Below are 13,718 nucleotides of genomic sequence, written 5' to 3'. Positions count from 1 at the left end.
CTTTAAAACATCTTGATATCTGCTAAAGTTCTATACCTTTGTTATTTTTGTTAAAGACTAACTTGGCTATTCTTGGTCAAGAATTATATTGCATTTCAATATAAACTTTAGAATCAATTTGTCACTTTCTACAAAAATGCATTGTTAGGGTTTTTAGTTAGGCTGTAATGAACCTATAGCTTAATTTGTGGGGGAGACAGAGTCTTGCTGTGTTGCCTGGGATAGAGTGCAGTGGCATCATCTTAGCTCACGGGAACCTCAAATTCCTGGGCTCAACTGATCCTCCACCCTCAGCCTCCCAAGTGGCTGGGACTACAGGTATGTGCCACCACACCTGGCTAATTTTTATATTTTTTGTAGAGATGAGTGTCTAGTTCTTGCTCATGCAGGTTGGAAGTGATCCTGTGCGTCCAGCTGAGATTTTAAAAAATATTGTAAAAAAAAATTTTTGCTGTTATCTAATGTTTACATAATTTTTTCCTCCATTCTGTTAACATGGTAAATTATCTTCACTGAGTATTGAATGCTAAGCCAGCTTTACATTGCTAGAATTACTTTAACTCATTCAAGATATATCATCTTTTAAAACACATACATGTGAGCAGTGCCTATGGCACGAAAGAGTAGGGCACTGGCCCCATACGCCAGAGGTGGCCAGTTCAAACTCAGCCCCAGCCCCTCCCCCCCTCAAACACACATGTATATTACCAAATTCAGTTTGTTATATTTTAGATTTTTCTCACTATATTCATGAATAATAATGACATGCAATTTTTTTTAATCTTCTCTTTGGGGTTATCAATGTTATGCAGGCCTCATGAGTTTAACATTGGCATTATTTTTCCCTGCATGTTTAATAGAATTAATTGGTGAAACTATTTGAGTCTGGAGTTTTTTTCTAGGTATATAAAAATAATTGGTATTAGGCTGGGCCTGGTTGCTCAGCCAGTAATCTTAGCACTCTGGGAGGCCAGATTGCTTGAGCTGAGAAGTTCAAGACCAATCTGAGCAAGAACAAGACCCTGTCTCGACAAAAACTATCCAGGTGTGGTGGCACATGCCAATAGTTCCAGCTACTTGGAGGCTGAGGCAAGAGAATCACCACAACCCAAGGGTTTGAGATTATGTGAACTATGATGCCATGGGACTCTACCCAGGGCAACAGAGTGATACTCTGTCTCAAAAAAAAAAAAAAGATAAATAATTGGTATCAGACTATTCAGATTTTATATTCTTCCAGTATTAGTTTTTAGAAAGAAGGATTGTCTTAAGGAAATATACTAGCTAAACCTGGTAAATCTTTTCACCAGAAAGCAAGGAATCTATGAAAGACTAATATACTCATGTTAAACCAAAAAGGTTTGGACTGACACTTAGGAAGCAGTCTTAACCAAAACCAAATCTATTTTAAATTTGATAAAGCCCCTAGTTCTAACTACTAATTTATAGGACACATAGAGGCAGAGGAATATGTTAAATACCACCAAAGGGGTGCAATAAATAAAATGCAAACTGGGTGAAGTGCCAGAGTACAATCTAGTTAATCATTAAAGAAATTGCAAGAAAATACTATGGTTTCTCTTCAGATTGTATAAATATCTTGCCTTTTACTAAACTGCAAGAAAAAATGATTGTGGGGGAAACTTATGTATTAAAAGTCTTAAGATAGGTTCCAACTAATCACAATGGATTAGTTGAATATTTGGATTTTTGAATATTTAATATATTCTGCTCAAATATATATGTAAAACAGAAACAGAAAATTTTGAAAACTAAATGAATCTTTAATGATATTAACAAAATAGATATCTTTTGTTTAGGTGTGATAATTGTACTATTATTAGGATTTTATTTATTTATTTATTATGTTGGCCAGGCTGGTTTTGAACTCCTGGGCTTAAGGGATCCTCCCACCTCACCCTCCCCAGTAGCTAGGATGATAGACATGTGTCTGGAATCTATTGTTAGTTTTTTTAGAAAGACTTATCATCTGCTATAGATAATTAAATATTTACGGATAAACACAAATTCTAAAATTTGCTTCAAAGTAATCTTGACCAGAGTGAGTGGGTGGGATATAGACAAAACAAGAATAACCCTGAATCAAAAATTATGGAAGTTGGATGTGCATATGGAATTCATTTTTCCATGTTCTTTACTCTTGTATGGTTTTGAAATTTTAATAGACTTTTTCTTTAATAGAAGGGACTACAAAGCTGATATGAAGTTCTGGTACTGTAACTTGAATTTGTTAGTTTGTATTGTATTGTAGGTTATCTGGGTGGGCTGCTTGCTGAGAAACTCCTAATGTCAATATCTTTAGGTATATTCTCCTGGTTGTGGTTCTTACAGAATTGTTTTAATCTTTAGCCTGAAAGGTGAAAACCTGACCCTTAGCATTCTTGGAGACAGTGAGGAAAGTAGGCTAGAGATATTAGAATTCAGTATGCATATTTATTCTATGCACTCTTTTGGAAGCTGGATAAAAAAGTGAGTTTTATCTGGTGATTTTCCTAAGTAAATTATAACAAGATCAGCAACTCTTGTTTTAGTAATTCTTCAGAATTAGAACTACAGTTATTTTAGGATTTCAAGCAATAGTACCTTGTTTTGTCATTCAATTATGTTGACTTCTGAATTCCTTCAACATCACTTAAAGCAAGTCAGTCTATTCCAGTTGGGGATCTCTTATACAGAAATGTGTATCTGTAGTTTTTACCCATGGATTGTAGTTTGATGCCCTGAGATAATTGCAGAACAAGATTAACAAGACTCCTCACAAAGTAGCTTTTCAAAATTTTCAAAACAAATCAAAAATCTTGTTTGCCAAGTAAAATATCTGAAATTTATTCATATGCTTTCTTACAATGCTCATTTTGTAGATTCTGGAGGTCAAGGTAGTAATTTGGAGTTTCTTACTATAAGATTAGGAGTCAACTGGCAGCTTTTAGAATCAGGATCATAGCAATCAACAATCATGCTGAAGATGGATTGGTGAAGGTAGAATTTAGAAATAATTTATTTGGGGTTAGGCACAGTGGCTCACGCCTGTAATCCTAGCACTCTGGGAGGCTGATGTGGGTGGATTGCTTGAGTATAGGAGTTTGAGACCAGCCTGAGCAATAGTGAGACCTCATCTCTAAAAATAGCCAGGTGTTGTGGTGGGCACCTGTATTCCCAGCTACTTGGAAGGCTGAGGGAAGATCACGTGAGCCCAAGAGCTGGAGGTTGCTGTGAGCTATGATGCCTTGGCACCCTACCAAAGATGTCAAAGTGAAACTCTGTCTCCAAAAGAAAAGAAAAGAAATAATCTATTTGGACTAAATACAGAGGGTATAGAGAAAGGGATGGATATGAGATACCTAACATCCTGAAAGATATAAACTTATTAATGAATTTGAAAGACTATTTCACATGTCATGCAAATGGACATAGCAAATATTTTAAAAATAAATACTTAAAAAATTTCCTTCTGGGCAGTGCCTGTGGCTCAAAAGGGTAGGGCGCTGGCCCCATAAGCCAGAGGTGGCAGATTCAAACCCAGCCCTGGCCAAAAAAAAGAAAAAATTTCCTTCTGCTGGTAACTCAAAGTGTTGCAGGTTTCATACTCTTTCCATAAGTGTACTTCTACTTGAGCAATGTACAGGTTATTTCTCCATATCTGTTAATTTAAAAGTCTGCTTACCTCCCTTTTAACCCTGAATACCAGCAATTCTGATATAATATGAAGTATCATTCAAGCTTTGTGTAAAATAAAACTTGCTAAAAATGATCGTTTATTAATTAAAAAACTGTTTCATGCTGAACTGAGGTATAGGTTCACATCCAAAAGATGTGGTGCATGCATGTGGGGGGATCATTTGTATAGAATTAACTAGTTATGTGATCCTGGGCAAGTTTCATAATCTTTCTATGCTTCAAATTCCTTCTATTGGATGGATAAAACAAGTTAAACTGCATACAGACCTTAGAACAGTGCCTGACACAGACAAGTAAGTATGATAGAACCTCCATAGTTGGCCCATCTCTCTACATTGACCACCTCCTTAAGTTGATCTAATTTTCATAGACTGGACATGCACCACGTGTACCTATTAGTACAGCAGGCCTAGTGCTTCAAGTTGACCACCTTTGTATGTCAACCAGTTTTTTTACAGTCCCTTAGGTAGTTAACTTACAGAGGTTTCACTATATTTATTATAAAGTGATTGACAAACTCTTGGAAATAAATGTGTTCCCTGAAGAATTAAGAACTAAATAGGAAGGTAAAGGACAATGCCTTTGGGGGAAATCTCTCAATTAGGGGTTAGGAAATCATGAATAACCAATATAAAAGACAAGAACAGTCTAAGAAGTAGAAAAAGAAACAGAGTGTATATACCAAAATCACTACACTCAGGCACTGGTGTTCCAAATATTGAATGCTGAGGTCTGAGAAACTTTCTGGACCTCTCTCATCAAGTTCATGAGTTCTCCATATTCAATGTTTTCTTTTCTTATGTCCAGTAAGATTTGAGCTCACTCTGAAAGTTTTTCCACACTCCTCACATTCATAAGGTCTCTCCCCAGTATGAACTCGCTTATGTCCAATTAAAGCCGAGCCCTGCCGGAAAGACATGCCACACTCACAGCAGATATATGGCTTCTCACCAGTGTGGATTCTTTTGTGCTGCCTCAGGACTGAACTATGAGGAAAGGCCTTTCCACACACCTCACATTTGTAAGGTTTTTCGCCAGTGTGGATTCTCTGATGATTGGTTAAGTTTGACTTCCCATTGAAAGCTTTGCCACACTCTGAACATTTATAAGGCTTGTCTCCTGTGTGGATTCTTTGATGGACAGTAAGGCAGTGCTGATCCTGGAAGGCTTTCCCACAAGCCCCACATTGATAGGGCTTCTCCCCAGTGTGTTCTCGTTCATGAGCCCTGCGCTTACAGTTATGACGAAAAGTTTTCCCGCACTCCTCACACTTGTATGATTTCTCTTCTGTGTGGATCTTCCTGTGTTTGGTGAGCTCTGCCTTGATAGTGAAGACTTTTCCACATTGGGGACACCCATAGTGTTTCTCCTGAGTGTGGATTCGTTTGTGTTTGCTCAGGTCTGAGCTCTGACTAAAGGCCTTCCCACACTCACTGCACTTATATGGTCGTTCCCCAGTGTGGATTCTTGTGTGTTTGGTAAGGTCTGAACTCCCACTGAAAGCCTTCCCACACTGCTCACATTCGTATGGTTTCTCTCCAGTGTGGATTCTAACATGGATGGTAAGGGAATGCTTAAACTGGAAGGCCTTCCCACAGTCATTACACTCAAAAGGCTTTTCCCCAGTGTGGACAAGCTGATGCACACAGAGTCGGTTTCTTGTCTTGAAGGTCTTCCCACAGTCCCTGCACGCATGAGGCTTGTCTTCACTGTGCGTTTTTTTGTGTCGGCAAAGAGCTGATCTACTATTGAAGGCCTTCCCACACTGTGCACAGTTAAAGGGTTTCTTTCCTATGTGGATTATCTGGTGCATAGAAAGCTGATTTCTGGTCTTGAATGCTTTCCCACATGTGTTACACACATGGGGTTTCTCCCTAGAATGAATTTGCTCATGGAGAATCAGATCTGAATGCCAATTAAAGTTTTTGCCACACTTGGCACATTCATGGCATTTCTGTGCTATCAGAACTCTATTATATGGAAAATGTTTTGAGTTTGGATTAAAGTTTTTTCTAAGTATCTTTGGGTTCTTTCCTATTTTGAAGGCCAATTCTGTAGAACTGCCTTCCTCTTCTCTCATTATAGGTGTTTCCCATTGATTCTCAAATTTGACACCTTGAAGACAAGCTTCTCCAACTTCAGGATCTTGGGAAACAACTTCCAGGAGACTGTTAAATTTCACCTTATTGATTATTCTATTTTCAAAAACCTCTTGTTCTGAACTTGTCTTCTCATTGTCAGGCCATGTCTTATCAGTTGACACTTAAATGAGAAAATAAAAATGCCAGAGGAAAGGAAATAAGTGAGATGGGAGAGATGAAGAAGTATTAAGCTATCTAAATAGTAAATTGCTTTTTCCATGGTGGAAAAATTGCTAACATTGTGGCCCAAAGTCAGGAGGGCTTGAAAAACAAAAGAAAACAAAAAACTTAGATATCTTAAACTTGGCAAACTTTATATAAGAATCCTTACAAGCCTATTTCTCCTCTAGATTCTCCTAGTTTAGTGAATAGAAACTCTACATACCTAGTTTCCTAAACCAGGAAACTAGAAACCATCTTCAATTCCTTCTCCCCCCTCTCATATTTACTTAACTAACATTTACAAAATTCTACCTACGAAGTGAGATGCAAAGGGGTGCTGAAATGCTGATGTAGTCTCCTTTCAACTGTCTGCTTTGCTCCTAAGAATGGGCCCTGGAGAGCCGTATTTCTGCTGGGTAACTCAGCCCATCAGTGTAGGGCAGATAAGATCTGAGCAGTAACTGACCCAAATCAAGCCAGATTCTCTCATCCTGGAGTATGCAATTGTGATCTGAGGGCAGGTAAGGCCAGGCTCTAAAAGTAGCTAAATATTTAGCACTTAAGTTTGAGAAGCAGTGGTGGTGGGATGGTCTATAATATAGAGGTGAATGTTCTGCCATCTGGTCTGAGAATAAGGTCAATCTGCCAAGAAAGAAAAATGAAGCTGACTCACAAAGAAAACAGCTGGAGACAGGGGTCTGATGGTGTTACAGTTTCTTCTAGGCCTAATAACATACCTGCCCTTAGGTTCCATGACACGCCTTGAGTAATAAATAAATTCATATTCTTCTGCTTGAGCTAGCTTGAGTTCATTTCACTCTGTCACCCTGGGTAGAGTGCCACAGCATCATCATAGCTCACAGCAACCTCAAACTCTTGGGTTCAAGTGATCCTCTTGCCTCAGCCTCCCAAGTAGCTGAAACTACAGGTGCTCACCACAATGCCCAGCTAGTTTTTCTCTTGTTGGAAGTGATGGGGTCTCAGTCTTATTCAGACTGGTCTCAAACTCCTGAGCTCAATTGTTCCTCCCCCTTCATCCTCTCAGAGTGCCATTCTCAGAGTGATAGGATTACAGGTGTAAGCCATTGTGACCAGCCTAGCTTGAGTTAATTTCTATTGTTGGCATCCAAAGAATACAAATCAATTGTCTTATCTCTCAATTCTATTCATTCCTCTTCATTTCTACTGCCAGTGCATTCTTACTAGGTAACTGCAATATTCCTTAGGTGTCCTTTAGTCTGTCTTTCTTCATCTATTCTCTACACTGCTTCCAGATTATTCTTTCTAAAAATCAGATCTAATCATGTTACTCTCTAGCTCAAAATACCTCAATAACACTCCATAGTTAACCAGACAGGAAGGAAGTAAAGCAAAAGTCAAGAGTCCCAGTGCTACAGCAAGACTGTCTGTGTTCAAAACCCACTTCTGATGACTTGTAACTGTGAACTTGGGAGGATGACTTAAATTCTCTCTTGCCTCAGATGTTTTACATATAAAAATAGGCTCTAGGCTGGGTGCAGTGGCTGAATGCCTGTAATCCTAGCACTCTGGGAGGATGAGGCAGGTGGACTGCTTGGACTCAGAAGTTTGAGACCAAGACTTCATGTCCACTAAAAGTAGAAAAACTAACTGGATGTTGTGGTGGGTACCAATAGTTCCAGCTACTAGGGAGGCTGAGGCAAGAGGATGGCTTGAGCTCAAGAGTTTGAGGTTGCTGTGAGCTAGGATGATGCCATGGTACTTTACCCAGGGCAACAGAGTGAGACTTGGTCTCAAAAAAAAAAAAAGTATATACACACATATGTATAAAATGGGCTCTAGACTACCCATAATAATTAAGAGAGTTAATGTATGCAAAGCACTTGCCACACTAAGTACTGAAATCAATGTTAGCTGTTATTATAAAAGGTAAGTTCAAGGTTTGTAGTTTTTAAAAACTCCTAAAAGAACAACAATCAAACAAACAAAACCATGATCTTGTCCTGTTCTACTGCTCCTAAACCTTCCCAAATCTACCCCAAGCCCTTTACTCTAGTCATAATGAATTATTCCTAGTTCATATTCTTTTACTTCTCAATATTTTCTCATATGTTTCCTCTATTTTTTTTGTCTCTCCCCTCCTTTAATTTCTTGTTCTCTGTGCAGTGGGAGTAACTCATACACAAAGCGGTGATAAATTTTCTGAGTTTTCCTTGAGGGCCAAATTGCAAAAAGTCTATTAGACACTGTGAAGAACCAAGTAGATAATGACGGAATAACTGCCCCAATAGTTTGTTGTTTGTGTTGTTTTTCTTTTTCCCCTTAAATCCTCAATGGATTTCCTTCCTTGGGCCCTTTAGGATGGATGACCCACCTCTAAGAATATTCTGTAATCATTGTCACATGGAAGATCAGAAAGATTGAAAGCTTCTCTACCACTCACCTGGGTAGGAACAGCTCAGGAACTCTCTATCCTGTAGATCCTGAACACAGGGCTCTGCCCCTTGCTCCAGATGAGAGATCAAATGAGGTTTAGGAAATGAAAATCCTGATTGTAAAGAAGAAATAAGAGTATATACACCAATACAGAACTGTCCTAACACTTAACCCTGATCCTTCTGTTTGCATATGGAGACAGGAGAGAAACATCTATTTAGGTAGAGAAAAGTTTATTCAGGGGTTTGTCCTTCCTAGGAGAATGGGAATCTATATAGAAAGACTATCAGTTTTGTGTGCCTAGAAGGTAGTTCATGACTAGGAGCTCAAAATAGAACACCTGATAAAAAATGAGATGCTTGATGAAGCAAGAACGTAGGGAAAACAGAACCTAAGTGTCTCCTTTTCACCCAGGCAGAGTCCATTCCAAAGAATCAGAAAGTAGCAACTAGGTAGCCAAAAAATTATCTTTCTATGTAACAGAGGCAGCTTAAAATTCTAACTTTGAGCAAGGCCCTGATGATAAAGAATGAGGGCTATGAGTTTCAATATGAGATCCCATATACATCAATGAACAAAGCAATTAAATAAAAAAAAGGAAGGGATAAAGCACTAAGCCAAGTGCAGAGAAGATCCTTACCAAGTGATATCATGTTCCCATAATTTTCCAACATCACATCCTTATAGAGATGCCTTTGATCATAGCTCAGATACTGCCACTCCCTGCTGGTGAACTTCACAGCTACATCCTCAAACATCATTGACTCCTGAAACAATATGTTCATGCTGTCCTGGAGAAAACTCCATAGCTTCCCCAGGAGACAGGCAGAAGAAAGGAATTTGTAGGGAGAAGGTTTACAGAAGTGAAAGGCTGTTATCATGTGGTGAATATCTGGAAACAAGGTGAAAGGGACCATGGGCTTTCAATAATGAAAAATAATGTAAAAGGAAACAACCCACAAGTGGTTTGTCATCCAACAAAATGTGTCTTATGGAAGGGAGCACCTTGATTTGGGAGCTACACAACCAGTGAAGGCAGTGAAAGTAAGGCCATATTTAGCAAGTTGTGATATCTTTTTCAGGAAGGACGAAAGGGGCCTCAGCTCACTTGGGCCTGGGTTATCAATGTCGTATCTGCTTCTAGTAGGTTTCCTTGGCCTCCATCTTTGACACAGGCAGGATATTGAGGAGTTGGTAGAGCTGAGGGAAGAGAAATAAGCCAAGAATAAGTTTTGCACAGTATTAATGAAACTTTCTGTTTTCATCTTCTCTTCTGCAAATGTAGAAGTTCCTGCCATTCTAACCTAGGGTTAAGTCTATTGTCTTACAGTATCCTCCTTCTCCATTATTTTTCTAGTCTCATCTTCCAGTGCTGGGCATCAGGCCTTGGCACGGCAGCCAAACCAACTCTTGGAAGTGCATTTTCCTCTCACCTACTATATGTTTTCCTCTGGTCTATCTTTCCTGGAATAACCTTAACCTCTTCCAAATATACCAGGTAAAAAGACCCAAATCACTGATTCTTAGCTTATAGGATAACTCTTCTTTCTGTGTTTGAATATTGATGTCATTTCCTCCAAAAGACATGTGGGTGGAGGAGAGGGGAAATGGTAAGGGGAGACGTGAACAGAAATATCCAGGGTTAGGCCCAAAGCTTATTTCTTCAGGTAACTTAATGGCTGGTCTATCTCCAGATAGTTTATTAGAATTTTTTCCCTTGGTTTTCTTCTTCTTCTTTTTTTTTTTTATATAGAGTCATATTTTGTCATCCTTGGTAGAGTGCCGTGGCATCATAGCTCACAGCAACCTCAAACTCTTGGGTTCAAATGATCTTAACTCAGCATCCCAAGTAGCTAGGACTATAACCTCCCATGACAATCCCCAGCTTTCCTTGTAGAGACAGGGTCTTGCTTTGGCTTAGGTTGGTCTCTTTTTCCTTGTTCTTAATTAGAGAAGAATCACTCTTACCCTGTGATTATGAGCCTTTTTCCTACTAATTCCTTAGTACAAAGCCATCCTTCCCACACCACTTTAAAATGCACACACAGCATTTTAAAATGCAAAAGAAACTTTATCGGTGTGTCCATGTATAATCCATACCATTGAGTGAGAAGGTTTCACATTACTAACTTATGGAGCCCTATTTTATCCTTTGCAGGTCATCTCAACCTTTTTGTAACTTACATGTTTAAGCTGACTTATCTTTCTTGACACTTCATCAATACAATCCTAAATCCAACTATGAATGATTGCTTTTTGCTCTCAAAATATCAACAGGGTCAAAGACATCTGTTCTTAAGACTGTAGGATTACCCTTTGGCCTGAAACTATCATTCTGATTTTACTAAAACTCTAATTTGGAACCAACTGACTTTTTCTCATAGAAATCATCCAAGACTCAGTTTAGGCTACTTTTAGCTTTTAACCCACCAAGTCTGTATCTTAAGCATGGTAGTTCCATTCAGTTTTTCCACTGCTTCACACAAAAAGCCCCAAGTTCCTTTATAATGTTTTGTTTCAAAAATTCCTAAACTCACCTGGAGAAGCAGAATTTACAGCAACACCTTTTGTTCTGTAGTATGTAGCACCCTGTCCACCCTTTAAAGCAATTTTGGAACTCATTTTCTGGAATGGCCACCAAAGCTGTCATTGTACCAGGTCTAACAATTAAGTGTGCAAATTCATCCTAGAAAAAGTGCTACATAACTCATTGCTGACTATCACTATGGTTACCTTCATTGCACTCCTCTTGGCCATCTGGTGATGGCAGTGATATTTGACAATGAGGTTGGTAGCAACTTTTTCTAGGTTGAGTTTGTGAACTTAATTGCCAGACTTTATAAGATAAACAGCTCTGATGGCCATTCCAGATAAAGAGTTCCAAAGTTGCTTTGAAGGGTACACTAAACACTGGCATCAGTGCACAGCTTCCCAAGGGGAGTACCTTGAAGTTGACCATAGTTCTATTCAATAATAAGGTACGTAGCACTTTTTTTAGGAGGAGTTCACAAACTTAATTGTTTTTTTTAATTTGTTTTTTATTAGATCATAATTGTGTACATTCATTCTCTCATAGGATATAGTGTGTTACTTCTATATGCAGTTTGGAAAACTCTCATCCAAGTGGCTAACATAGCCATCATGTCTTTCTCATAATTGTTATGTTAAGACATTTATATTCAACCTTTAGACAAATTCACCTGTACCCATAGGATAAATTATAGGCGTGATCCCCACAATATCATTCTCTTCACCCATCCTCCCCCCCCTCACAAACTTAATTGTTAAAATAGTATACAGATATTGTCTAGGACAGCGGTTCTCAACCTGTGGGTTGTGACCCCTTTGTAACAATGAAAATACATCCTGCATATCAGATATTTACATTACTATTCATAACAGTAGCAAAATTACAGCTAAGAAGTAGCAATGAAAATAATTTTATGGTTGGGGGTCACCACAATATGAGGAACTGTATTAAAGGGTCGTGGCATTAGGAAGGTTGAGAGCCACTGGTCTAGGATGAGATAAATGCACTTAGGTTATGTTAGGTAACTGTAGATTTTATGATCCTACAAATCCATTGGAGGAGAATAAAAGACATCTTGAGAAAAAGGACCAGAAGACACAGGTCAGAGGTAAACCACAAGAATGTATACATTTTTATATTTAAAAAATAAAATTAGCACTCAACTTTAGCAATGTCAATTATTTTCTATTTCTAAACTTATAAAAATGTTCTATGTTATTAATTTTATTTATAATTCCATGTACATGCAACATTTTAGGATTTCTCCTCTGGAAGCTAATGGTACATTAGAAATGCATTTTACTTTTCCTTTGCAGGTAACATTCTAAAAAACCCACTTTTGAGTGGGCCTAGTCCGCTGTCCAAAAGTCTATGCCTTTCTAGGTCTGATCTGATGATTCCAGAATTGCTAAATATCATATCCTGGATCTCAGTACTATTAGCTCCTTTTATATAAATCTTAACCACTTTCCTCTTCACATATGCCACCAAAGGGCACAGAGGTACATGGGAAAATCTTTGCTCCTTCTTTTATCACCACTTTATCTTCCATTTTGACAGGTACCTTTAATGTAATTTAAAAGCCTCAGGGTTCTGAAAAGGTCTACAAAAGTAAAGCTACATATATTCAATTTTACATGTTGACAAAATTATGGTTGCATAGGAAGTATTGAATTATACCATGAGTTTTATATGTGTAAATATTTATGTACAATATGTATATACTATTTATCATATATATCAAGTTATACATATAGTACATGATCGAATGCATTCGAATTCTTTGAAAAATTGCTCTGTGGAATCATATACAAGCCTTTGATGTTTTTTTCCAAATTTGATTTAAGATGGGGGCAAAACCTGAATAATTTAGGTCCTCTTGATACTGATCTGAGACTGGCACAGAAACAACAGAAAACTTTCTATATGTGCTCAATAATGAACAGGTTTTCCGGCCCCAAGATGGCATCCTGTACCCATTATATGTGCATACTCCATTCTCAGTTGTCATGACTCCTGCCACAATAACCTGTCTGCCTCACCTCTTTCCAGAAGGAGCTGGGCATCAGGGGGTTTCCAAAGTAGCTGGCTTGGTGGTCCTGGACTTGCATCCAACAGTACAACCTATTGCAGGGCACAGAATGAATTCACAGTTGTTATAGAGATGAGAAAAAATACATTGGAAGATGCAACCAACCATTAAGGTTTGTCCATGGAAACTGTCACTTCAAATATCAAAAGGGGGAAGGAAATCATGGACTCAGTTCCTAATATACTTATGAAAAACAGAAATAGTATCTAATTAATCTCTACTACTACAAAGTTTTATCAGTACCATGCACTAACTGATTGCGCTATTAGAGTTCTTATTACAAAGTTTTAATGATCACCATGTTAAGAAGGAAAAACAGTTATTTAGAAGGAGGGACCGCCACCCTTCCCACAGCTTTCCTTCTTTCTGGATTCAATTCTTCCTTCTTGCTAAGTATTGCAGACCCTCTTCTTTTTACCTCCTCCATCTTTTTTTCTTTTGCAGTCTTCCGCCACTGTCTTAGTTTCTTCCTTCTGGTTCAATCCAGCTCCCAAACAAGTTGTAAAGTGACCCCTGTTGATGTCAGTCTCCTTTGGGGTCCATAAGTCTTGTTGGTGGCATCCAAGGACCCTTCTTAACCCACAGGGCAGCTGCTGTTTGGTTTGATGTGTCAAATATTGCCCCAAATTAGAGGTTTATCAACAACATTAAACCAGCTGTGAGCTCTCATCTTGTTTTT

The 13,718-nt window shown here is 38.4% G+C and overlaps 1 protein-coding gene and 1 long non-coding RNA gene across 2 annotated transcripts; both read right to left on the bottom strand.

Annotated features, from left to right (window-relative positions):
- Positions 1-4,480: 4,480 nt before the first annotated feature.
- ZNF311 (zinc finger protein 311) lies at positions 4,481-9,106 on the bottom strand. Its single transcript, XM_023508106.1, has 3 exons — positions 9,058-9,106; positions 8,425-8,529; positions 4,481-5,961 (listed from the first exon to the last, which is right to left on the bottom strand). Exons 1-3 carry the CDS (start codon positions 9,089-9,091, stop codon positions 4,481-4,483), a joined length of 1,620 nt encoding a protein of 539 aa, XP_023363874.1. The 5' UTR covers positions 9,092-9,106.
- A 303-nt stretch (positions 9,107-9,409) lies between these two features.
- On the bottom strand, positions 9,410-13,718 carry LOC111722169. Its single transcript, XR_002771088.1, has 3 exons — positions 13,458-13,718; positions 12,990-13,071; positions 9,410-9,617 (listed from the first exon to the last, which is right to left on the bottom strand). It is a non-coding gene; the product is annotated as an uncharacterized LOC111722169 (long non-coding RNA).

The sequence above is a fragment of the Otolemur garnettii genome, unplaced genomic scaffold (assembly GCF_000181295.1).
Source record: "Otolemur garnettii isolate 467f Iridium unplaced genomic scaffold, OtoGar3 scaffold00223, whole genome shotgun sequence".
Taxonomy (NCBI): domain Eukaryota; kingdom Metazoa; phylum Chordata; class Mammalia; order Primates; family Galagidae; genus Otolemur; species Otolemur garnettii.
Note: the sequence above shows the minus strand (reverse complement) of the source record. Positions and strands in the feature narration are given on the sequence as shown.